The sequence below is a fragment of the Penicillium riverlandense genome (assembly GCF_028828495.1).
Source record: "Penicillium riverlandense strain IBT 135883 chromosome Unknown utg000006l_segment0_segment0, whole genome shotgun sequence".
NCBI classification, from domain to species: domain Eukaryota; kingdom Fungi; phylum Ascomycota; class Eurotiomycetes; order Eurotiales; family Aspergillaceae; genus Penicillium; species Penicillium riverlandense.
The window spans coordinates 1,464,317-1,489,892 of record NW_026643197.1 but is presented as its reverse complement, the minus strand read 5'-3'; the positions used below and the strand labels follow the sequence as shown (position 1 = coordinate 1,489,892).

Here is a 25,576-nt window from a genome sequence, read left to right as displayed (position 1 = left end):
TAGGTCTGGAGAAATGTGGGAGGAATCATCATTGACTGGAAGTTTATGAGGGATACTATTTTTAAACACTGTCGGGGCCAACAAACATGCGCCCCTCAAGTTTGGTCAAGTTCTGGATCAACTGCAATTTTTTCGAATCTGACATATGAGCCCTTTTTTGAAAGGCGAAACCCGGCAGCCTTTTCCATAACCATAGGAGCCATGCTCGCTGGCTTAGTGAGTGTTTACTTGGCGGGTGTGAAATAGTACCGTGTAGTGCTCACGTGCTGACGATAGTAGTGAAAATAGGGGACGGCAATACTGATGAATGTATTCAAGAATCAAATCCTTGATTAATCACAATAGCAACGGGGACTCCGCGGATACTCATGTTCATCGTCATGAACCAACCGTACTAAACAAGAATCAGATCCCCAGCACCGAAGGCTGGGCTGGACCCGGTTCAGCCGCGCCGATCCTCCCTTTCTTTTCTCCCCGCCGTCCGATCTCCAAGTGTCTTTTTTTATCGACTCCGATCCAACAACTCACCCATAATGCCCGCCCGTCCTTGATTTTCTCCAAGGTCATTATGAATATCAACAGCCTTCGATCCAGCAAGTCCTCCTACGGGGACCCGCGTTATCTCTCGACCGTAACCGCCTCCGACGGCCAGCCACCACCGCTCGCCAAAGCCTTGGTCGACGGCTATCGCGATGCCCTCAACCCGCAAAATGGAGACCGCTCGCGGTACAACCCGGTATGTTCATCTGGAAGACAAATCCTTGATCTGACTGACAAGTTATTCTCTGTTTTGCAGCTGAATTCGGTCCATCCGCGCAGCTCCGCCCTCTTGAACGCCAACGACCCGATCACCATGTATTTACTGACCGAGACGGCCATGGGTGACAGCATGAGCTACGAGGTTCTGTCCTATGAGGAGGTGGAAGACCTCAAAAAGGAAAACAAGCTACTGTCCAATCGCATCGAAGGCACGAAGCGAAAGTTAGCCCTAGAAATCAAGCTTCGCGATGCAGCCCAATCTCTTGGCCGACTCTACAACCCTGAAAGCCCGCGGAGCAGCGGGGAATATGGAGCCAACGGCCACCGAAGAAGCCGAAGTTTTTTTGGGCGCAATGGGGCCACCGATGCGTCGAGCAAAAGCGGCTCGGAGCTGGCGATCGCCCAACGCAAGTGTGAAGAACTGGCGCAGGAGCTGTGGAGATTGGAACGGAGGGCTCAGCAGATTCATCAGCGGCTGTTGGAGCATACAGCGGGTGTCTTGCAGATGACCCACAAGGGGTTGAAGAAGCCTCCAAAGGACCGAAACTCGGAGAGCGTTTACGATGGCCATGAATTCGACGACCGCAGTCTGTACCGAACACCGGAGCACCTGGATGGTATGGGCTGGTATGGGAAAGATACCAACGGCTCGGCGCCAATGAGCATGGGTGCCGTGCAGAGCACGGAGAGGAGGCTAGAGGAGCTCAGTGAGCGTCTACGCAATATGGTTTTACGATCAAACCCCGATGGAGACTTTGATTCGCCACCGCAGCTGTCGGGTGATGGTGGTCCTGTGAATCCGATGGCAACGGTCGAGGCGCACTTGATGTACATCGAAAATGGTCTTGACGCCCTCAGCTCAGGGGCCGGCGTGGCTGCTCCAGCTCCAGAGACCGAGGATTCGTGGAGACACCAACTTGCCGATGTCAACAAACAGTTACAGGTCATTGTTGACCGGTTTGGTTTGACGCGCTCTCCGACACTGCCTCCGCCTCCGGATGCATCCCAGGGGGATGGGCTACAGGAGCTGCTTTCGTACCTACAGGCTGGCGTGGATGGCCTGGAGAGCCGCGTGAATGGGCTTCTCGAGCAAAAGGGCATTCTGACCACCCAGATTCAGCAACAGCGCGAGCTCAACTCCAAGTCGGATGCGGAACGAGATGCCCATATCAACGACCTCAACGAGCAGCTCACGCAGTTACAGAGGGACCTGGAGTCCTCCCGAGCTGAGATGGAACTGATACGCGCAGACGGAGCACCTGAAGACAAAGCTGCGGCAGCCGAAGAACTCCGAGAAGCTCGTGAACGCGCCGAGCAAGAGGTCGGAGAGCTGGAGGCTGCCATGCAGCAGCTCCGCGCCGAATCCGATGAGCGCGTCAAGGAGGCGCTAGACCAGCGTGCACAAGTCGAAGAAGAACTTCAGCAAGCCAACGAGGCTCGCGCTCATGCCGAGGAAGAGGCCAATCGCTTACAGAGCGAGATGACTGATCTCGAAAGCGAGCTCGCGCGGGTGACCACCGAACTGACGATGGTCAAGGCCGAGCTGGATGGTGCCTATGGTTCGCGTGCGGAACGGGCCACCGAGGCCGCCGTCGACCCCGAAATCCAAAACCAGATCGATGCTTTGAGCACCCGGAATATTGAGCTCACCGAGGAGCTTGCAACACTCAAGGGCCAGCAAGGCGGCGGCGATCTCCAGCAGCGGGCGAATACCCTGGAGAAGGAGCTGCGGGAGACCTTGGACGACTACGAGGCGATGACCAAAGCCAGCATCGAGTTCGAGAAGGAGCGCGAACGATTTGAGGGCGTTATCGACAATCTGCGCGAGCGGACCGAGCAACTGGAGATGCAGCTCAATGAAGAACGCATCAACCATATGAACCTGAACAGCCCCGGGTCCATGGGCCGCGAGGGTACCTCGGAGACAACTTCGACCATGGTGCTGAAGAACGAGTTCAAGAAGATGATGCGTGACACCCGCAACGAGAATATGAAGATCCTAAAGGTGAGATATCTTTCCGGTCCACTTCTGTTATACCTCTCACTGACCCTCAATATAGGCGGAGCAAGAAGAGCGCCGGAGAATTGAAGGACTGCTGCGGTCGTTGCGCAAAGAACATGCTCAAGCGACGGGCAAGCCGCTACCCAGCCCAGGCGCTCCCTTATGATTATGAGATATTCCCCCATTTGATGCGCAAGAATGTACATATAGACTTGACTTGACCGTTGTATAATATCGGTTTCTCTCACGGCAAGAGCGATCAACTTGCCGGACACCCCTTGACTTCCCTCTGTTCGTTCCTTGTATTTCTTTCTTTCTCCTTCGGGCTCAACTATATTCTTCTCTCGGTATGGATCGCCTACGCCGGGCGAGCACGCCCCGGCGACCGGAGTCCTTCATGGACGCATCCAGCACTCGCCGCGAGAGCAACGTCGCCGGCGCGGCGTTCCCAGCACCACGCTATCCTATCCCCGAGTCCTCCGAATCCAATCCCAGCGACGAACGGTACATATTTAACGCCATCCGAGCCAGCACGTCGATTGACGAAGCCCGCTCTCGCGAAGCTATTCCTAGAATTTCCGCCTTCGAGCAGAGACTGGCAGCCAACCTAGCCATGTTCGTCCCGACAGATTACTCGCAGGGTCCCTCGTCGACGGATTCTCCCTATGAAGGTATCCAAACACACAGACCGATGATCTACTGGCGGTCCCAGATGCTGTCTGATCCGTACCCACATCACGCGGTGCAATCTGTTTCAAACGAGATTCGCCAGTTGGATCCTCTGGCGCATCGCAAAGCTGTCTCCGATGGAAGTCGTCCTGCTGCCAGAAAGCCTGGCAACAATTTGGGTCCGGCTGTGGCGCCGGCCCAGCCTCGATATCCGCCGCCTGCGAGGGCGCCCACGCCTCCAGGGCTCCCTTCATTTGGTTCTCCAGAAGCGGTTCGTACCTCTGCGCAGTTTCTGACTCGACGGCGTGGTGTAGATGGTCAGCGAACCCACTCATATGGCGATACCTTGAGACAGTTCTTCGGCTTGTCGCCGTCGTCTCCTGCATCACCACAGCACCCACGTCCCAGCAACGTGCATTCTGTGGTAGGTATCGGACGAGCCGAAGATGGGACGGTCGTGCAGGGCCGGTTTCCCTACCGGCAGAGCGGACATGGAATGAACCTGGCCGGAGAGCTACACGATCACCCATTCCATCAGCGAAACCTTCCCGCTGCGAACGGCGGCACTGAGGGTGTCCCCGAAGATAGAGATGCAAAAGATATCCAAACCCCAACTCCAGCTCCATCTCCTGCTTGGGGACGCAGGGACGAGCGCACTGCGAGACACCATTTCCTCGCCGCTAGTGCTGTCTCGCCTGCTATCCCCGAACCGGCTACCATCGCCAACCGCTGCAAATCAGGCTTTGCATCGCCATTCAGACTTCCCCGGAGACTATCCCGCCTGAATGAAGTGAGAAGCGCAGCACCAACTGCCAATCCAGTGGTATCCCTTACCCAAGGCGTCGAAGTCTCCAGCAACCAACCCACCGGCCCTTCTTCTTCAAATGCACAACCGCATTCAATCCCAACAACCATCACCACCATTGCAATACCTGAAAGCATCGACTCCGAAACACCTGCACCGTTGAACGTTGGGGCTTCGATAGCAGCACAGTTCTATCTCTGCTGCTGCATGGCCATCTGCCCTGGGCATGATACCCACGATGAACATGAACACGAACTCGAACTCGAGCATCAATCGCTTGAGCAGATCAGTTCGAGGGATACATATGCTACAGCGCGGAGCCATCTCTCTCGCGGTTCCAGAAATGGTCCGGAACAGCATTCCGGAAGGCAGGGATTGCAAGTGCCGCCTTGGATCTTGGGTGCGTATCAGCGGGTGTTTCCTGCTTGGCTGGGTCGTGGATTGTGAAGATTCCTTTTTTGGGTTGGTTGGTTGGCATGTCTATACACACAGCACAATCCCTGTTATACATTCTTAGGGATGGGATGAGTATCTTTGCAAGAAGGCTTTTTGTATATGTGTGACGGAAATGGGAAGGGAGGTTATTATTAGCTTGTGTCTTCGATGTTGAGCTGGATGCTCTTTGTGGGTAACTAGATGTCTCTATGATTCTGCATGGGCAGTTTATGGTTAAAGGTATATATTTACTTTTGCATGAGTATTGTCTGTATATCGCGTGTCTCTCAATATCCTCTTAGCACGTATCTGGTGAGCAAGAGTAGTAACTCTATCAAGAGCTATACCAACTTATACTCTCCTATCAATACATGGAATAATAGATAGTATGCGCAGATATATCATCCCTTGGCCATTATGTTATCATACAAGATATAAAAAAAATCAGGCTGATAAAGAACATTAGCATGGATAGGTAGAATGTTGTCCTGTCCAGAACACCCAGCGCCATTATTCTCCTTTCTGCGCCATGTGAACAAAAGAACCCCTGGAAATGAGAAATGAGAAATGAGAATGGGAAACGGGGAATAGGAATAAGACAAAACTCCGTCATGAGGGGGGTAAACCGTGAAAGTCATCATGGATTAGTAGACAAAAAAATTAATCACAGGCTGTCGAAGAATGGACACGCTTCAATGATCTCTGGATCATCGCATGCAAAGTCCCAGCCCACAATGCGGGGATCGTGGCTAGCACACACGATCTTGCGCGAGTCGAATTGGACTTTGAATACCCGGGAAGTTGGGGGAGAGCCTCGACGGCCGTGGGCGTGGGCGTGAGCGTGGTGGTGATGATGATGGTTCGCCAGGACGGGGTTGATCATGGCACCGCCGGTGGCGAGAAGGGCTTGGGGAAGAGGGTGGGCGATGTGATGGGTGCCATGTCCCGCGGCTGCGTGGTTCTGAGCAGCGCCTTGCTGCTGGGGGTTGGGGGCATTGTTATTGTTGGTATTTTGTGGAGCGACAGGAATCGCGGCGGCTGCATTTGGAACTGTCATCAACATTTGGAGTGGCTGTGCAGAAGCAGCCGCTGGATTGGCCTCGAGGTGGGCTTGAGTGGCATTGGATAAGGCCTCTGCCTGGCACAGCCTGTGGGCAATTGACCATGAACCTTCACGGTCCTTGTGCCAGATCAGAATCGACTCATCGTACGACCCCGAAACAATACGAGCCCACTCGCTGCCACCTCCACCGGGGGGAATCTTTGCCCCGAGTGCTGGAATATCATGAGGATCGCGAGAGCCAGCCGTGTTGGTGATGCGACCAGCTCGGCGTTGAGCTCGAGGGCCAAGGTCAACAGGCAGGCCAGCCCGTCGGGCACTCCAAAATTCGTTCTCGACTGCCAGCGCTTCAAGGCGCAGAGCCTCATCGGCTCCTGGGGGGTCACCGAATCCAGCTTGAACGGTGCGCACGAGGTTGCTGTGGCCACGCAAACAGGCAACTTCAGCTCCAGAGATGTGGTCATAGATACGGATGGTGTTGTCGTTGCTACCGCTGATAATGCGGCGGCCATCAAACTGAACGCATGCAATACCCTTCTCATGGCCCATCAGGGTCTTTACACAGGCGCCAGTGCGGATATTCCAGACCTTGATCATGCGATCACCAGATGCGGTGACAATCTCGTCACCGTGGAGCTGCATGGCGTTGACAGCGGCACCGTGGCCTTCCATGCTCATGAGGCGGGAGTAAGCTGGCACGGGCTTAATCTGTCCGCTGGCCATACGGGCCTCGAGCATATTGGGTGGAATATCGGAAAGATCCACGATGTACGACGGATAGTTCGCTCCTGCCCCGTGACAAATGCGAGGGTAGTCCTCATCGGTCGCCAACAGATCTCGTCGATTCCACACCTTGAGTGTTCGGTCCTTGGAACAAGTGACCAGGTACCGATGGTCGAATTTCAGGTTCAGCACCGAATCCGCGTGCGCGTTTTTGATCTGACGGATTATCTGCCCAGTGGAAAATCTCCAAATAATGACAGATTGGTCGCTGCTACCAGAGATGATGATATCCTCTTCGGGACTGGCATCGAACTGAAGACACAGCACCGATTTCACGTGTCCGATCAGCGGAGCGTGATGCAAGCGCTTGGTCTCCAGATCCCAGACGCGTACAGTCCGATCGCGGCTTCCACTGACGAGCCATTTGCCGGAAAACTGGATGGCATACACGTATTCGCGATGAGCTTCTTCGGGACGTGATGGGTCGGGAAGTTGAAAGTTGGTGTATCGGCCATGCTGCCAATTGGCTTCGAGACGCCGGCGCTGCTTGTAGAGATGCGCCCAATTGAGCTTGGCGGTTCCGTTCGCGGAGCGCGTGAAAAGAGACGAGTTCAAAGGGGGATCGAGGGGCGAACGAAGTGGAGACACGAAGTTTTCGGCAAGTCCCGGACGGTCTCTCGACGACGGTGAGCCTCGATCAGTGGCATCAGTCATGTCGTGATCGCCCTCCACGTCAGAATTATCATCGACCTCGATTGGGGCATCGCCGTCCGGCAACTGATGGAGCTCAGTGCTTCGTGAATCCAGCCAACTCGGTGGCACGCGCTTCTTTTGCTTGGGCTCCTCGAGGTCCATCTCCAAGTACCGCGGGCGGGACTTGCGCGCCTGGGGAGAGAGCGGTTCCGAGAAGGCATGCTCACACTTGCGGATCGCGCCCAGGTCCACGCGCCAACCCTCGTTGATGTACAACAATCTCCAGAGACCAGAATCAAGAATCCGACTGCGCCACGAACGCGATGACAAACACGCTTTCAAGAGGACACGAGGTTCAAGATATGAGAAAACCTCCAGGGTGAGTTCGGGGGGCAGCTTTATGACCGGGTCCATATGGAGAAGGGGGTTAAAACGTTCGACCACACTAGCAATGGTGGATATACGGAGCGATCGCAGGACACTGTAGGCAAATTCTAGAACGATGGCAGTCAGCACTATAGTCTGCAGGTAGCCGGAGGGCGAAGGTAGACCGAGCACGGTGGGGGCCTGGTGTCGGTGTTGGGTAATGGGGGGGTTCAAGCGTGCGAGACTCACCTGCTCTCTCAGCTTCGGTCTGGGCAAGAAGCCAGTCGGGCAGCACCATAACTTGGTCTGATGCTGATTCTTTGTCTGCCTGGCTGCGAGTTTCCTCGGAGTAGCCTTCGTCCAGCTTGAAGGAGGAGGATAGCGACACGGGATAAGGGAAAGTGGTCTGCAGCCGTAAGGCCGGGGAGACGCGATCTGCCTCGTCCTCCATGACCAATGCAAAGGTGTAATGCAGCTCAGCAAGTGAACGCCGAAGAGGGACTAGGAATCGAGGACATGCCCTCCGTGGGTGGAAAAGGGAAGGTAAGAGAGAGAGAGAGAGAGAGATAGAGAGAGGGAGGATAACAAAGCACATCACGCTACGATGGCTCCACCGAGATGCTCAACTTTGCTTATTCAGGATTCTAGGTTCGGCTGCCTACAGTATGGAGCTATGCCTTCATGTACACCGATTCTAGCGATAACCAGGATATCCAGAGTAGCCTCAGCATCATCACCATCAGAGTCTAACCGTATTATCATCTCATCATACCGAGATCGCCTGATCATGGTATTATTATCTATAGACCAGTCTCAACAAGCATGAAACGTGCCCCTCTCCACAACTATCCCCACCGCCCGGCACTAACCCGCCTGGGCAACGCTGCTCCTGTTCTCTTCTTCTCTCTCATCTGGATGCTGCTCGCTTGCTCCATTCGGTTCTTCAGCCCTATCCCCCTATCCTTCCCCTAAAGTCAGCAAGGTTCAACTCGAGCCAAGTTGCTCGTCTCGATCCCCAGATCGCCATTCACAACTGGCGCCTCCCGCCTCCCGGTCAACACCCGATCGCATCCCACTCACTCGCCCACCCCCTGCGACGACCGGACCCCTTCCCTTTGCCCTGCTCATCCCTTCTTGGGCTTCGAGTAGTGACTTAGTCGCCTCCTTCGATCTGCTTCCATCGGTCTCTCCTTTGGTCACTCGGCACGCCTGCCCGGCTGCAGCGGTAACCCCGACACCTCCTGAAATTACTCGCCCTATCGATTGGGGCCGGCCGCACGCCCAACCACCCCCTCCCCCTTCCCAGCCAAGAACCGGGCGACGCGTGATTTTCGATCCCGGGCTGGTGGAAATTACCTCTTGCTGGATTCATATATCTTTGTTGGCGAATTTGCGACCGAGCCGTAACCATCTGTTCCGATATCGCAGACTTCGATCGCCACCCCACTGGGCATTCCTCCCCTGCAGCACACCTTAATCAAACAGCCGCCATCGCATCGGAGAAAAAAAATCCATGATCGACCTCTGTACCGTCCGACGCTCGTCGCTTCACCCCATCATTCTATCCTGGATCTGCTGTGCGGATTTCAACCGAGCGTGGCTGGTCTAACTCATATTTGGTCCCTGAGGAATCACCATGTTCGAGACCGCCGCGATGAATGGCGTCCCGGTTGCCGAGGACAATATCATCAATCGGCGCGGCGGGGAGTCGATCTACCAAAGCTGCGTCAATCTGAAGAGGAGGCTCTCCGAGGTTCCTACCTTCGAGTCCCACCTGCAAGAGATGGAGGAAGAGGACCGCGCCAGGGGCAACACCGATCCAGTCGCTTCGCTGTGGAACTGTCTCCGGGAAGGTTATCCGCTATTGAGCATCTACAATGCTTCCGGCCCCGATGAGCAGCTGGAGATCGACCCCGTCAAGGTGCCCGAGGCCAAGCGCCCAAAAGCGGCAACGTTCAAGTTCTTGCAAGCATGTCTGCAGGACCTGGCTTTCCCCCAACAAGACTGCTTCCTCATCACCGACCTCTATGGCGAGAGCACGACAGGCTTCATAAAAGTGATCAAGATGGTCAACCGGGTAGTGGACATCCTGGAGATGCAAGGCTCATTGAAGCGTTCATCCGAAACGGCAGCCAGTCCCTCCGCCGATAAAGGAACGGTGAAGCTCACCAAGCGGGAACATATTCTGAAGGAGTTGTTGGAAACGGAGCGTGACTATGTTCATCATCTGCAGAACCTCCAGGCGCTCAAAAAGGAGCTGGAAGAGACCGGTGCTCTGACGGGCGATGGGAGCCATCAGATCTTCCTCAATCTCAACAACCTTCTCGACTTTGCCCAGCGATTTCTCATTCGCATGGAGCAACATTACGCTTTGCCAGAGGAGACACAAAATTGGGGCCGGCTCTTCTACACGCACGAGGAAGCTTTCCGACAGTATGTGCCGTTCATTGCCAATCAGATGCGCTGCGATCAGGTCTGCATGAAGGAATGGGACAAGATCAAATCCGCGCCACGCCATATAGACCTTATGCAGATGGTTGCACAACCAAAGACACTGAACGGGTTCTTCGTCAAGCCCTTTCAGCGTCTGACCAGATACCCACTGATGCTTTTGGTAAGCAAAACTGTTCATTTTTATCGCCTTACACCCCAACTAACATGCTCTTTCTTTCCCACAGGAACTCCGCAAGCAGGCCGAGGACCCGCAGCTCCAGTCGGATATCACACAAGCCATCGATACCATCCAGGACGTCCTGGACTCAGCCAACGACGCAATCCACAAGGAACATCTAGCTGCCGCGGTAGTGGAACTGTCGGAGCGCGTGGATGATTGGAAGACGCTGAAAATGGAATCATTTGGAGACCTCCTTCGCTTTGGCACATTTTCCGTGGTCAAAGGAGACAGTGGCAAGGATACTGAGCGAGAGGTACGGTTCCTCGCCGGATTCTTCTCTTCTTTACTGACCTGATGCTAGTACCACATCTACCTTTTCGAACGCATCCTCCTTTGCTGCAAAGATATCAACCCCAACAAGCAAAAGACGAAGCTCACTCTCAACAAGGACAAGCCAAATCTCGTTAACAGAAGCAAGGCCCGTCTGCAGTTGAAAGGTCGAATCTACATGGCGAATGTCACAGATATTGTCTGTCTCCAAAAGCCAGGCCTCTATCGCATCCAAATCTTCTGGAAAGGAGATCCCGGGGTTGTCGACAATTTCATCATCCGCTACCAGAACGAGGACACGATGCGCAATTGGTACAAAGACATCGACAACCAGCGGTTGATTCAGGCGGAGCAGCGCAATGCTCGCCACACCGGCACCTCCGACAGCGAGTTTACGTACATGAAGAACATGGCCAACATGCCGAACCCGTACCAGCAGGAATATGACGCCGATGAGACCACATATAACTCCGAGTTCCCCATGAGCCGGAATGCCTCTAGCACCAGCCTCAGGACCCGGTCCGCTACCGGTGGCAGTACAAGCTCTGTCGTTCAGTCGAATGGCCGTGCGCGCTATACCCCCCAGGATCCTGCCCTCTCTGTGCATACCCAGTACAACGGGAATATGTCACCCAGTGAGCGCAACGTCAGCGGCTCGTACTTTTCTCCTGCCGAGACACCATCTACACGGTCAAGTTCCCAATCGGGGTTCTCCTTCGGCCGCCAAAATACCAGTTCTACGAGCGCCTCGAACGGGTGGAATGAAGAGTCAAATCGGTACACTGCGCCTGCCTTGTCTCGCGTGCAATCACGAGATGGCTCGAATGCGGCCGGCTATTTCCCGCAAGCGAATGGCCGGACTGCGCAACGTCCATCTCTGCCGCCTCTCTCTGGGCCTCAGGGACAGTCTACGAATGGCGCCACTCAACGGATGCGGTCGGCCAGCAGTCCGGACATTCACCACCATAACCAGAACCCCGAGTCCCGCCGGTATATGGGAGTGCACACGATGCAAACGGTGGACAATGTCCCCGTGCCACCGATCCCTGCACACATGGCCAACATGAAGGCTCCCGTCAACCGAAGCCAGAACAACTCGCCCACCAACAGCCAGCTCCCCATCCGCAGTCAGACGCAACCTCTGCCCCCGAATCAATTCAATGAGCCCGAATATAGCGCCATGAGCCAGTCTATGGAACTGGCGGCGTCTCCCTTGTCTCAAGAGCCCGAGGCCGAGGAGCAGGAGGGGTTCATGCCCACGCAGCTCAAAGCGAAGGTGAACTTTGATGACAACTACGTCACGCTGGTGATTGCCACCAACATTCTCTTCCGATCGTTGACCGACCGCGTGGACGCGAAGCTGGCACGGTTCACCAACCGGTCGATCGGCAACAAAACGGTCCGGCTTCGCTACCGCGATGAGGATGGGGACTTTGTCACGATCGACAGTGACGAAGCCGTCCAGCTGGCCTTTATGGAGTGGCGCGAACAGCATCGGGACATGCTGGCCAAGGGCCTTGTGGGCGAGATCCAACTCTACTGCCAGGTCGTTGAATAATAGTTTATATATTCCTGTTTGATTCTTTTCTTTTGCACGAACGTATGAACCCATGATGTATGCATACATTTGTTGTTGTTGGTTATTGTGGACGTGATTTGGGGCCGTGAATACTGACTATATTTTGGTTTCACCTTCCACCACCTCGCCTGTAGACTGGAAGAGTGTATCCAGTAACCATAGCTACTATTCAACATCGACCGCTACAGCAGAACTAAAATCACGCAGGACGCCCTGCGGCATTAACGTGCCCGACGTGACGCCCCAAAGCCTGATGGGCCCCTATTGTCGGTGATTCCATCGAATGATATGGAGGGGCCGGATTGCGCAGTTCTGTGGGTTATTAAATATCGGTGAGCTGTTCAGCTTCAGTTCTCCGTTCTCCCAGGCTTGATTTCAGGACTGGTGCTTGTCCCATCTTCTCTTTTTTCCTTATCCTTGAACACTATCCACATCCATCCACTACTAGCCAAGCCAAGATGTCCTTCTCCGGCCGCCGAGTGAGCATTCTACGCCCCTCTACCGACCGCCGCCTCTCCACCGGCAAGGGCCTGTCAGACAACGGTACTGCATTTCCCCTGCGGCAATCTTGATCTATACGTACATATATCTGATTGGCCATCATCACTGACCCAATTGCCCTAGAGAAACGCTCCGAAACCCATCGCCAATTCCGCACCGCCCACGAGGGCCACCGACCGCATGCCGGCCTCGACGCCTCACGAGCCTCCACAGGCGTCGTCTGGTGCACAGAGCGAGCGACCGAGCATGGATACGCCGAGGACCCGTCCGGATGGGCAAACCTAGGCCAGGGCGCCCCCGAAGCTGACGACGGGATCGAGGGCAGCTTCCCGCGCCCGACCTCCATTCCCATCACCTCCGCCGCCCGGGAGTACGGTCCCACGGCCGGTATCAAGCCGCTGCGTGCTGCCGTGGCGCGTCTATACAATGAGCATTATCGTCAGGGCAAGGAGAGTCAGTATACCTGGGAAAATGTCTGCATTGTCCCCGGTGGCCGCGCAGGTCTGATTCGCATTGCGGCCATTCTGGGCAATTCGTACCTCTCTTTCCCTATCCCGGATTACTCGGCGTATTCCGAGATGTTGACGCTTTTCAAGAATGTAAGTTGCTTGTACCGTTTATCTTGTGGGGAACCAAAGTGAGACTGATACCTTTTGGTTGATATAGATCGCTCCCATTCCTATTCCTCTGGCTCAGGATGACCACTACCACATCCACCCCAACAAGATCGCTGAGGAAATCGCCCGTGGCACGCAGGTGCTGCTGACCTCCAACCCTCGCAACCCGACGGGCCACGTCGTGTCGCATGACGAGTTGGCCGAGATCCAGGACATTTGCCGCGACCGCGCGACGCTCATCCTCGACGAGTTCTATGGTGGCTACAACTACACCACCGATTGCGACGGTTCCACGATCAGCGGTGCTGAGCATGTGGTCGATGTTAACAAGGATGGTTCGTTCTATAGTCACACTCCCCTCTATTTTCTACCTTCGCTAATTCGATGTCTCTAGATGTCCTCCTGATTGACGGTCTCACCAAGCGCTTCCGCCTGCCGGGCTGGCGTATCGCATGGGTGGTCGGACCGAAGGAGTTCGTCGATGCGCTAGGCTCCGCAGGCTCGTACCTCGACGGCGGTGCCAACGCGCCGTTCCAAGAGGCCGCGATCCCAATGCTCGAGCCGTCGCTGGTGCGCGAGGAGATGAAGGCGCTGCAGGTGCACTTCCGTGAGAAGCGCGACTTCGTGCTAAAGCGGCTCGCCGAGATTGGATTCCGCATCCAGGACGTGCCCCAGGCCACCTTTTACATCTGGCTGGACCTGACCTCCCTCGACCCACCGCTGCCCGAGGAGGCCAATATCTCTGACGGGCTGAACTTCTTTAATGCCCTGCTGACCGAGAAGGTTATCGTGGTGCCTGGTATCTTCTTTGATCTGAACCCGGCCAAGCGCAGAGATCTCTTTGATAGTCCCTGCCACCACTTTGTGCGTCTGAGCTATGGGCCCAAGATGGATGTTCTGAAGAGGGGTCTTGACGGTATTGAGCGGGTGATTAACCGGGCCCGCCAGATGGGTGGCAAGCCGAGCTGGGAGGATGAGGTTGCTATTGCGGATGATTAGATTTCGGGCTTTGCCGGATGATGTCTTCAGCGTTGAGCAGCATTGAGGTGTAGCGCAATAGAGATGTTCTGATTATCGTTGTAGATGCTTTTCTATATTACCCCATCATGTGACCACTCCAGATCGGCGAGTCGCAGCTCCTTCCACTTGTTCCAGTCAACAACAACAACAATGCCAGAGCCATGGCCGTCCGACTGGAGAAGTTACTCAACTCGAGTGCCTTCGTCTTCCTCTCCGCGATCCTGTTCTGCCTCATCCTGCTCACCCCAGCCGACGCCATCTACCAATGCTACGTGACGAAGCGCTTGGAAAACATCTTCTTCATTACGGGCGCATATGTCATCACCTTCGCTCTAGCAGTGTTGATCTATGCGACACGGATCTACACCAATCGCAACACGCTGACCGGCATCCCCAAGGCCTGGATCCCTGTTGAAAAGGAAGATGTGAGCAAGAGCGTGCGCCGGCTGGTCATGGAGGGTTTGGCGCGCAGCTCCGTCATCTCCTACCAGGCCCGTCCGCGCGACACCTCAAGCGACGAGGACAGCTTTGCCAATTACAAACCGCTCGTCATCGACTCCAAACACCCGCCGTGGGGAGCCATCGAGCACCCGGGCTGGTCGTCGCCTGCATCGCCGGACTTGCCCGATCTGCCCTACCACACCGTCATCCGGGAACTGCCCAACTTAATCGAAGCTAAAGCCGTCTCGCTTGCCCCGGCCGATATGGTCCACGACAACCCTGAGCTCTTCGGCCCGTCCTCATCCATTGGCAACCAGTCGATCCCAGACACGCGCGTGGTCGAGGCGCTACAACGGCCTGCTTCGTTGGGTCTGCGCGAATATATCCACCACCTGACCGCTCTGCAAATAATTCAACCGGATCTGGGCGCAGAGTTCCTGAGACTTTATGAGCGCGCGCGCTTCTCGTCGCGCGCTCTGCACGAGACCGAGTTCCGCGACCTGATGCATACCTTCGCCGAGGTCTTGAGGGGCATGACGCCTCTGGAGCCGCCTATGCTGGACGAAATCCGCGATAGCGTCAGCTATCGACGCCCAGGGAGCGAGTCCGTAATTGGACCGTCGGATGAGGAAGGATATACGGATACTGTTAATCATAATGGGTACGATGGCGCCTATGGGTCTATGCGAAGTGACAGTCTCCGGTCGTCCAATGCTTCTACTTGGGATACCCGGTCGCAATCTCGATATGAAACCGCGCAGGCTGTCAACACGCCTGCGTCGGTTGCGTCGCCGTCGAGAGGCTCATTCAGGCCCCCGGCTCTTCCGCTCACGCCGTCGTCGCGCTCGCTTCGTCGGGTGCAGTCGGGTCAGTCGGGCAGCTCGGGAGGTAGCGTGGTTCGACTAGCTCAACCCCGAGTCTCAGCTGATCTGCCGTACACCATTGACTTCCGCCGAAATGGATGAGGGCAACACCATCAGATACTCCGCTAAAACACCAATCGGATCCCAGTGGGGGCTGACTCATGCGGCAAACGGGGCCGGAATCCTTGGCGACTGCAAACCTGGCGATTGATAAGATCCGACCCGCGACCGAAAGGACACCTTTTTTTGTCCTCATTCTACCATCAACACGCTTTGTTCGTGGGCTACGCGGTTAATTACGGTACTGTTGAAGCCATGGAGTTCTTCAAAAGAGGCGCAGGCTCGCTCTTTAGCTCCTCCAACGTCTCCCTCGCCTCCTCGCGCACAGACGAGGACACAGACGCCGTTGGCGACAACGCCCTCGCCGCGGACGGGTTTCGGTCCGTCCCCGCGCATGACGACTTATTCACCAAAGTCGACCCCGCCGTTGATGGAGAAGAGTGCCTACACGACTGTGCGACGTGCACAGTCAAATACCCCGCGAAATTCGAGATCGATCAAGAAGACGAGTTGTATGGCCAGGTGAAAGGGTGGGCGACGCACCTGCTCGTCGCCACGGGAAAGTCGGATTGGGTGCGCGACGTGGCCGACGAGGAGGGGAGTGTCATGGAGGCAATTGAGAAGGGTGGGATAGAACCGAGCAACGGGGTGCGTGGCTGGGTTCTTTTAGCTTTTGGCAGAGATCTGTATTGACCTTCACGTCCAGCGACTGAAGCTATCCGCTTCGAATATGTCCGTGCCGGACGAATATCACCTGGCGGAGACAGGAAAGCAGCCGACGACTGTGCTCCTTCTCCCCAGTTTCACTGTCGTCGAGCACGTCACGCCGCAATTGGCCCCGGATCTGATCGAGCACTTTGTCAATCGGTCACTGACAACGACCACACCTCTCAAGCCCGACGGCGAATCGTCGCCGGAACCACAACCTCCAGCAACAAGCGCCACCATCTCCACACCTCTCCGTTCGCACCCTTGTCCCCATTCCGCCGTCATCCTCCTCTGCTCACAGCGCACGCGCGACGCCCGCTGCGGCCAGTCCGCGCCGCTGCTGAAGCGCGAGTTCGAGCGCCATCTGCGCCCGCTGGGTTTGTACCGCGACATGGACGACACGCGGCCCGGCGGAGTAGGCATTTATTTCATCAGCCACGTCGGCGGACACAAGTACTCGGCTAACGTGTTTGTGTATCGTCGCCGCGAGGGCGCCGATGAGTCCGAGGGCGCGGCGCAGGGAATTTGGCTCGCGCGCGTGCGGCCGGAGGACTGTGAGAACATCATTCGGTTTACCGTCTTGCAGGGCAAGGTAGTCAAGCCTGGGACACAGCTGCGCGGGGGATTCGATCGGGCGCGCGGCGTCGTGAGTTGGTAGATTAGTTACATAGATGTGTTGATACGATGAATGTATACACAGAACAGTCAATACTGTGCCTACATGCCCATACTAGGCATTCATATTTGCTTATTCTTAGCCGTCACTAGTCCATGCATGCAGAATGCGTAGCTGGCGCTACATACGAGCAGAGACTAGGCCTTTGTCTCGTGAAGTGAGTAAACAATTTATCGTTAGTTATTCCTGCTTCAATTTGCGCCCAGCTTGCTTCATTTCCATCAAAGCTAGCTCCCATCCTTCCACGAGCCTCGGGTGATTTGCAGCTAGGTCGCTTGTGGCCCCAACCAGTCATCGTCGATTTCGTCTAAAGTTACTGATTAGGGTTTGGTTTGTTACAAGTCAGGTACTGGTACCTAGTACACGATAGTAAACCACGGTACTGGCCAAGGTACCACTACATTCAATGGAAACTACTCATCCCCCTCCTCGTATCTCCTCATTTCTATAAGCTTTTATTCTCGGCTACCTTTTCCCCTTCTCTCGCTGCGCCAAGTGTCTTGCCGAGCTATTATCTGTCCACTTCCAGTAACCAGTTTATTCGCACCGTCGTTTGCACCAATTACACGCCCGACCAGAGTTATCGTAGCGAACATACAGCGTTGAGAACTCGGATCCCGCCTACTTGCACTACTACCGTACATATTCGCAGGGCAACCTCCGGCATAGCGCTAGCCCCCATCACACAAAGCTTGTCACCGGCTAAACCGCAACCAGCAAATCGACTTGGGATGCGTTATCGCCCACTTCCACCCAGCCACCGGGATCCCCCTTTGGCCCTAACAACCACCCCCGCTTTCTAGCGGCGCCCCAGCCGACGACCCACTGGTTGAGTTTCGTTTCTTATGTACAGGTCGATTACAGTACGAACAGACAAGAGGGTCCAGCCAAGTACCATTGAAGTACCGTAAAGTAAAGCTCGCCCTAGGGCCCAAGCTCCTTGTGTTTGGAAATCCAGAGCTGCGCATTGGATGAGACGGCCACCGTGCACCTCCGATCGCCCATAGACGCCGGCCGGGCCGGGACTGTCCAGGTGTCGTGCGACTCGATTGTTTTACAACCGCACTGTGTACCTCGGAGAACAAGTAGGAGAGGAGTAAAGTACCTTTAGAGGATAAATACACGGAACGATTGAATGGCTCCTCCGTTTCCCTGCGCCTGTCCTATACTTTGACTAAAATACAGCACTAGCTATGCCATGCGGCACAGCACTAGACACCCCCGCGCATCCACTCGCAAGCGCCCAGTTGGGCCCACCAGCGCGCCAACGCTCCCAACCGAGCTCCCCCATCCACGCCCAATGTCGTCACTTTCTCGGCTCGCAATTTTTGGTCGTAGTTGGTTAGTGTTACTGTCGCTAAGGGCCTAGGGTGTTACACTCCCAGGGAACACCCCTGCTGCTCCTCTTTTTCTTTTTCTAAATATCCTCTTTTTTGAGATTGAGCGGAAATCTTCTGCGGTAATATATTGGTTCTACAGTATAGATAGTATCGCGCTGTACACTACTACCGTAATTACTTACTGCTGGTCTTTGTTATTCATTGATTAATTGCAGTTGCATTGTGCAGTTGACAGGGCCTCGGTACACACGACTCGCTCACTCACGATCTCGTTTGGGGGCGAATCAGCCTCGATCGCTTAGCAGTCTTCGATCACCCGAGATCGCTGCTGCCTTGGCAATTTGTGGTCTGTTATTAGTTGACAGGCTGTTCAGCTTGAACTGACAGACCGAGCTAGTGTCTCAATATTATTAATCCTTCCCACGCCCCGATTTTAGTGCAGAAATGGCGATCCTGATCAAATGGCCCAGCATTGGGTAATTTATGATCTGCCGAGTACGGATGATGTACCCAGTACGACCCTTTAGTATGTAGCTAGGAAGACTAGCAGTACCGTACCTGTCCATCCAAGGATCCTTCCCCCTCCCCATCCTGCGACGCCAACGTTTCATCTGTAGAAGTGACGTGATGGCGAGGCTTAATGGGTGATGAATGCGGCAAAGGAGCGTTAGGGAGCTAGAGCGGATTGGTTGCGTCGTCAGTGGCGGACGCCCATTTTTCGATGGGAGATATTCCACGATCCCTCATTGTCATCAGATATTCAGATATATATTTCCATAAGATCCGATTCAACCTGGCTTCGCCACTGTACCTTGAGATATTGAGTAGCAATCCAATGAGAATAGTAACAAACAATGAGTTGAAATAATAGTAAAACTGTCTTGCTGTAGTCACGACGCCCCCACGAACTTTGGAAATGTACAGATCAGATCATCCAGTGCGGGGAATCGCTTCCTGCCTGACCAACGAACGATTCCACCAGCTTAAGCTAAGCAGCGTTTGCATACGCCGATCTACTACCAACAGAATGGAAAGGTAAAAGAAAATCCCTCATCTCATGCCATGTGTCCACTGATTGACTGGATGTACATACGCGTCCTCGTCCGCGGGGGCCTCAGGCAGCGACACTCTCAGGGATATTCCCTTCTGGCCCCCAACAGGCAATTCGAGAGCATGCGCCTTCGCAGCCAACGGCTCGTCCGATCTACATAAGCGGCGCCGTCCGGTGACTTCTCTTCTCCTCGACTAGCCCTTATGCATAGAACCTGCGCCGAAAGAGGAATAATAATTAACCCCCCCCCCCCAAACCCCAAGTGAAAGACGGAAACTATCTCCATTCCTCGCATGATTGGATGCAGACGACTAGAAAATCCGGTTCAGTTGCATATCTGGGTGATCGTTCGATAATAATAATAGCGAATCGTTAGTTACGATGTTAGTGAGAATATTATTACTAAGTACAGTCAGTATTGCGGTGACGGCGCAGCTGCAGTTTTACGACCACATAATAATAGCCCATCTTGGCAGCCGCCCAGCTCTTGGCTGCTCGCAAAGTTTAGTAGTAGAGATCAAACACGAATCAGAATGAGAGGGTGGCGAGCCTGTCATCCTTAGTATGCAACCGTCGCAGTAACGAATGATGATGATGATAAACTACCTTCGTATAGAGGAATGGATGTTGCATTACGACGAACCCTGATACGAACGAACCTGCCTCTTTCAGTAAATAATCATCTCAGTTTCGGCATGAATCGATCCTGCCGCCACCACCAATGGACACTGTAAACTACCGCCTTGGCGGGCCGTGATCCGTCGCCCTTCCAGGATCCATTATTTGTGATTATCAGTAAGCGACACGATGGCGATGGCGTGGGCCAGCATGCTTTTGTCCCTGGGCGAGATAACGCCGAATCGGAGTTCGACGCGGAGAGGTAGTTGGTACTGGCACGAACGACTCATGCGTGATAGGGAGAAAAGACCAGGATCTAAGAATAATATGTGCGAGAGTGCCAATAATTTGTCACTGCTTATGGACAACAGAACAGGATTTAATTACAATAAAAAGGGTCGGGGATGTAATGTGATCGGCCAATTAGAGGATCGATAGCATTCTCACTGGGATTGGAAGGGGGAAAAAAAAAAAAAAACATAACAGACACCAGCAAACGCATGTTCGGAGACCAGGTATCAAGTAAAGAAAAAAGCGTAAGATGATAACAAGAGGAACGCCTTTGCCCTCGTCCCTTTTAAATGACAGCCCACGGAAACACAGTAAATAAAACAAATGTGACATACCAAAACAGACAGTGGCAGGGGAATCAGAGGGGAAAGTAAAAATCAGAGCGCCGGAGAATCCAGAATCCAAACCAAAGAGTGTGAATACATGAAAAGACGGTGACAACACATAACACACACATCTGCGCGAGAGGCGATAGACACGCTGCCCCATTTCTCGGGAGAAGAGGGGAGAGAGGGAGAAAGCAGAAAAAAACAAGAGTCGTGACGGGCATAGCGGGTTCACACGGGAAATCCTCTATGAGAAGTCTCTCAGCCTACCCCCAGAAAACCCCAGTCAGTCCCCTCCGGCTGATTCAAGATCCGGGCAGGGGGTTTATACTGGAAATTAGGATGGTAGGACACCATCATAGACTGGCCCTCAGGCATATGGTGGTGAGCAGGGAACGTAGACTGCTGGTACTCCGGCGGCAGGTAGGACGTGCGCGGGGTCGGGTCGTAGCGCTGCTGTTGCTGCTGCTGCTGCATCATGTGGAGATACTGCTGCTGATGTTGCGGATGTGGTTGGGGGTGCGAGGATTGCGGATGTTGTTGCTGCGGCGGGGGCGGCGCATGCGGCGAGATGCTCATCGGCGACGAGACGGGGATGTTCTGCGTGACGATCGGCGCGTTGTCGTGCATCGGCACCGAGTTCATGGGGACACTCTGCGTCGGGGAGTAGAACTCGTGCGCGGGAGTCGGCGTCGCCTGCGGGTAGTAGGGCTGCTGCGCGAGCATGTACTGCTCGTTGGGTGGCATGGACAGCGTCCCCGGCGGATGGTGCGTGTACGAGTGCGGCGAAGCGGTTTCTTCGGAGGACGGTCGACTCTGCGACCCTGGGGGGTGCGAGCGATGCTGGTGTTTGGTGAGGGTGGTTTTGCGGCAGAAACTGTATCTGTTAGTTAGATTGGGGGAGTTTCACGGTGATTATGGACAGCACCGACCTTCGTTCACAACTCGGCTCTTGGCAGATATACGGGCGCTTGCCCGTATGAATGCGCCGGTGGCGAGCTAGACTGGATGACTAGAGACAGAAAATTGTGAGTTGCGTCCTCTCGTCGTCAGAAAATATGCTTACATCGGAGAAGGCTTTCTGGCAGCCTTCCTGGTCACAGACATGCGGCTTTTCGCCCGTGTGGGTTCGCGAGTGGACGGTCAGGGCACTGCGCTGGATGAAACTCTTGTTACAGCCCTCCACGTCGCAATTATAGGGCCGCTCATTGGTGTGGATGCGATAATGGCGGCAGAGATCCGACTTGCGATTGAACGACTATCCCCCAGAGTCAGTCCCAACGACCCATGGGGTACCACTAGGATATGTTTCCTACCTTGCCACAATGCTCCCACGAGCAGTTGAAATCGCGTCCAGTGCCGGGAGCCATCTTAGTCTTCTGGCCGCTGGCCCGCGAAGTCGAGGGCGAAGATCAAGTGGTGAGAGTGGCGGAGGCGCCCAGAAGATAAGAGTCGGGGAAGACCGGTCCAGTCAACAAAGCGTTACATGCAGATAGTCAGGATTGCGATCCAGGTATCAACGAGAGACGGGGGAGAGCGAGAGAGAGCAAGGAAGGAAGGAAGAAGAAAGAAAGAAAGAGGGGAAGTGATATACGATAAGAGGGGAGCCGCAAGTTTTATGATGGAGTCAGTAGTATTATTGTTGACAATCTCTCCAGCGAGAGGGCAAAAACGGGCGCGGATGGAACCTGCGCTATTCTTGTCGCTGGTAATACGGGTGTACGAGTATTTTCTCCGCCAACCCCAGATGAAGAAGGGGAGGGGTATGTCTGACGGATCATTATTCTTCGGCTCCTCTGCCGCAAGGAAGGGATTCTGATGGTTCGGCGAACCCTTCTGTGGTCCTTTCTCATCTATTTTAATTCTCCTACACCCCCTATATCCCTAACGCCTCCCAATTCTATCAGAAATGTGATTTCGGACGAAATTGCGATTGCCTCCCAGGGTATTTACCGCTAACCTAACTTGGTGCCAGACTCCAGACCCACCCTGGCCAACCCGGATGACAAGACATGGTGCTAGACTGGACACGGAATGGCGTGTGCAGAGGGTACGAGGAGTAATAATCCTGACGGTAACTAAACACCAACCTGGGATTCGGTTTAAGGTTAGCCTTTGGGGGGATCTGAAACCCCAACCAGGCCCCTATTATTATTATTTCTTCCTTTCTTGGGGGTGGAATGGAATGAGCAGCGCCTAGTACATACTCTCATGCCCGGCTAGGTTGAGATTGACCTCCTCCAGCCCGGGCGCGCATCCTGCTCGAGAGTCTAGGTTTATTTTGGCCCTTCGGTTCTGGGGCCCAAGGCACACGAAACGACCGGGAAATGATATCATGCTACGCCCTCTCCAGCTCGGAAACTCAGCCACTCACCTGGGACTACGGCTAGCCCGCTACTAACTTGTAGCCGCGCCCGAGCTACTCCGTTGCTCTCTTGTCCTCCCACGCTAACGACGATCTTTCTCCAGATCCTGTGTTGGGGCCCAGACATAGGGGCTCGTTAATACTCCGCAGTTCGTTCCCCCCTTCTTCACTGAGGATTACACGCGCGATGGGTGTGGCAAAATGTGGTTCAGCAAGGGGTGCCAGCAATGACGCGGCAGTGCATTTACTGGCCTGTACATAATAATACTTGGGCTTCTACTCGTTGACCCACGGCTCCGGTTGTGGCCAAATCTCCTTAAGGTTGGGTCTGTTCGTTGTGGAGGGGCGACGCCTCCACTTTTTAGGGTCTCCCACGCCAAACAGGGCAGGTCGTTATTATTCAGAATAATTCCCATCTCAGATCCGGTTGTAGGTCAGGTCATGGGCAAGGAAATAGAATAACGATTCAGACTCCGTAGCTAATAGCTAATAAAAAGGATCTATCCTCATCTCCCAGAGTCGCGATCTCGCAGAATAACACCGCGGACAAGGCGCGGTGGACGAGGGGCCGTCTTCACCGTTGATTATTATTTTGCATCTCATCTCACCGTTGGTGGGCCCGCGGCACTCCTCCAGCCATTCCTTCCCGCCGCCAGCCCAAACTCTGTTGAATAAATCTCCTTGCAATATTGATCTACTTATCACAGGTCGGATAGCCTCGGCTCATCCGCCACTCTCAAAGTCAGTATGTATGGCCGGCCACAGAAACGTGGGGATCCACCGCGCAAAGCACAATTTTAAACAGCGGCGATCGTTGGATCGGACAACCTTATTAGTGGACGAGGCAAGAAGGCAGGGAACACGCAGGACCATCATCATTATGTTATTATGGGGGGCATTGGGGCATCGGTGGATGATCATGTGTTAGGCTATTGGCCCTCCTGAACCGGCAATAATCGACATCTTCCCCAGTATAGCCGTCGGTGTAATTATTAGTCTGGCATGCTAAGAATAATCATCATCGCGAGTGGAACGATTTCAGGGTCCAGACTCCCACTCCTCGAGTAGAAAGGCCCAAAAGAAGGGAGTGGGAAGAACATCCATCAACAAGATTATTATTGCGCCGCCGATCCGGCCCAGACTCAACAGGGAGATAGCCTGCGACTGTGCAACCGTCTGGTCTGGTTGGTTTGCTGCGAAAAGATCGGTGAGCTGGCATCATTTTGCTCTCTGTCTCCCATGACTGCTCAACCCAATGACCTGGTCATCGGTAAGGTAAGCCCTAACCATGGACTGCCCGGATGCTCTGCATAATAATAATGTGGTGGCTGAACGGGAGAGATAATTAGCGGGACATGTATACTCAATAGGATCTCGGCATCGGCAACAATGCTCTGGGAGCAGGGGTTGGCTGATAATGATGCTGGAGCGTCACTTCATTGTGAGTGGATCTAGTCTCCGCCGGCGCCCCCCTCTAGTTATGGGAGGCCTAGTCAGTAGCACATCCAGTCAACCAGATGCAGGATTCCCTTTGGTCGGTCACCCGAGCTGGCGGATCGTCGTGATAGGGAGTGCATGACAAGGCGGGAAAGGAGCATAGAGTTTCTGGGGGTGAGAAAGGAAAGAAAGGCGTCCTCGGCTATCGGACAATGAACGAACAACATATGAACCGGTGCGATACCCCGCATTATTAATTCCCAAATGACGCGGATGGCTGAGTGTTGGATCATTTGGATGCGTATGCAGCCGTGTGTACATGTTGCGTCGGGGTGGTGACTATGTACTGTTCCCATCGAGAATACACTTACACACAGACCAACTACGTAGACCCGGATGCCCTTTTTTAGTCAGTGGAGAGCAAACTTCACAGCTCCATGACCGTGCTCAGGATCCCCGCGATGCTTAATCTTTCTCCCGAGGTTGGGTCCATGTGAAGTGCTAGTTACTGTAGTCCGTAGTAAATCCGGGAAAATACCGAAAACCTCAGGCTCCATTGTGGCGAGGATCAGCAGCATATCGAGTATCATTCTGCGATATATGGACCAGCCAAGCCAGCGCTAAATTCCCCGACTCGCATGATTATTATTATTATTATTATTATTATTATTATTAGCCAAAGCCAAACCCACAAAAACAACGCTAGCAGCCAGCGTCCTAGTGGCCGATTTCAGACCATGTTGTATCTGACTGGCTGAAACGCTGACTGTCGCCATCCCCTCCACCACACCGTACCCGGCCGCGTGGGTAAGGATGTGAGTGGGCGTATCACTTCGGCGCCCAGCGGGAGTATTTCTCTTCTCACACATCATTTCGACTCGTTTTCTCATTTCTCACCTCAGCGGTCGGTTGATCCCGCTTGTCTGAATTAATATGCGACGTGAGACGGGAAATAATGACAGAAAATCAGCCATTGGCCCCTTACAGCAATCGGGTAGGGATGTGGAGGATGTTAGAAAAAGTTGCCCCCGCTTCCAAGATTGAGGTTATCGCCGGAAATTCTAATCATCAGCAACAACGCCACCGGCCTGGCTGAAATCTCGCCTCCTTGCAGGATCTGGCAGCGAGTGTTGCCGCTTTGGACAACGGCGTGAGTTGAGATGATGACACTTTTTTGGGTAGGCTGGTGTGGGTAGGTTAGGTTTCGCTTGAGTTCAAATCATGATT

General features: G+C 54.2%; 8 protein-coding genes across 8 annotated transcripts; 6 read left to right on the top strand and 2 right to left on the bottom strand.

Moving 5' to 3' along the window:
* Positions 1 to 201: 201 nt before the first annotated feature.
* Positions 202 to 2,927, top strand: N7474_006844 (involucrin repeat protein; the record flags this gene model as incomplete). Its single annotated transcript, XM_057198254.1, has 4 exons — positions 202 to 216; positions 410 to 736; positions 797 to 2,764; positions 2,820 to 2,927. The coding sequence occupies 4 exons, from the start codon at positions 202 to 204 to the stop codon at positions 2,925 to 2,927; spliced, it is 2,418 nt and encodes an 805-aa protein (XP_057051694.1).
* Positions 2,928 to 3,110: 183 nt separating this feature from the next.
* Positions 3,111 to 4,682, top strand: N7474_006843 (uncharacterized protein; the record flags this gene model as incomplete). The annotated part of the gene is made up of 1 exon (XM_057198253.1): positions 3,111 to 4,682. One exon carries the CDS (start codon positions 3,111 to 3,113, stop codon positions 4,680 to 4,682), a length of 1,572 nt encoding a protein of 523 aa, XP_057051693.1.
* A 652-nt stretch (positions 4,683 to 5,334) lies between these two features.
* N7474_006842 (F-box and WD domain protein) lies at positions 5,335 to 7,963 on the bottom strand (the record flags this gene model as incomplete). Its single annotated transcript, XM_057198252.1, has 2 exons — positions 5,335 to 7,640; positions 7,762 to 7,963. 2 exons carry the CDS (start codon positions 7,961 to 7,963, stop codon positions 5,335 to 5,337), a joined length of 2,508 nt encoding a protein of 835 aa, XP_057051692.1.
* Positions 7,964 to 9,148: 1,185 nt separating this feature from the next.
* N7474_006841 (Rho family guanine nucleotide exchange factor CDC24) lies at positions 9,149 to 12,014 on the top strand (the record flags this gene model as incomplete). Its single annotated transcript, XM_057198251.1, has 3 exons — positions 9,149 to 10,126; positions 10,191 to 10,439; positions 10,488 to 12,014. 3 exons carry the CDS (start codon positions 9,149 to 9,151, stop codon positions 12,012 to 12,014), a joined length of 2,754 nt encoding a protein of 917 aa, XP_057051691.1.
* Positions 12,015 to 14,334: 2,320 nt separating this feature from the next.
* On the top strand, positions 14,335 to 15,579 carry N7474_006840 (DUF4129 domain-containing protein; the record flags this gene model as incomplete). The annotated part of the gene is made up of 1 exon (XM_057198250.1): positions 14,335 to 15,579. One exon carries the CDS (start codon positions 14,335 to 14,337, stop codon positions 15,577 to 15,579), a length of 1,245 nt encoding a protein of 414 aa, XP_057051690.1.
* A 213-nt stretch (positions 15,580 to 15,792) lies between these two features.
* Positions 15,793 to 16,230, top strand: N7474_006839 (sucrase/ferredoxin-like domain-containing protein; the record flags this gene model as incomplete). The annotated part of the gene is made up of 1 exon (XM_057198249.1): positions 15,793 to 16,230. The coding sequence occupies one exon, from the start codon at positions 15,793 to 15,795 to the stop codon at positions 16,228 to 16,230; it is 438 nt and encodes a 145-aa protein (XP_057051689.1).
* A 37-nt stretch (positions 16,231 to 16,267) lies between these two features.
* N7474_006838 (sucrase/ferredoxin-like domain-containing protein) lies at positions 16,268 to 16,903 on the top strand (the record flags this gene model as incomplete). Its single annotated transcript, XM_057198248.1, has 1 exon — positions 16,268 to 16,903. The coding sequence occupies one exon, from the start codon at positions 16,268 to 16,270 to the stop codon at positions 16,901 to 16,903; it is 636 nt and encodes a 211-aa protein (XP_057051688.1).
* A 3,905-nt stretch (positions 16,904 to 20,808) lies between these two features.
* On the bottom strand, positions 20,809 to 21,917 carry N7474_006837 (putative C2H2 finger domain protein; the record flags this gene model as incomplete). The annotated part of the gene is made up of 4 exons (XM_057198247.1): positions 20,809 to 21,424; positions 21,480 to 21,559; positions 21,614 to 21,805; positions 21,864 to 21,917. 4 exons carry the CDS (start codon positions 21,915 to 21,917, stop codon positions 20,809 to 20,811), a joined length of 942 nt encoding a protein of 313 aa, XP_057051687.1.
* Positions 21,918 to 25,576: the final 3,659 nt, after the last annotated feature.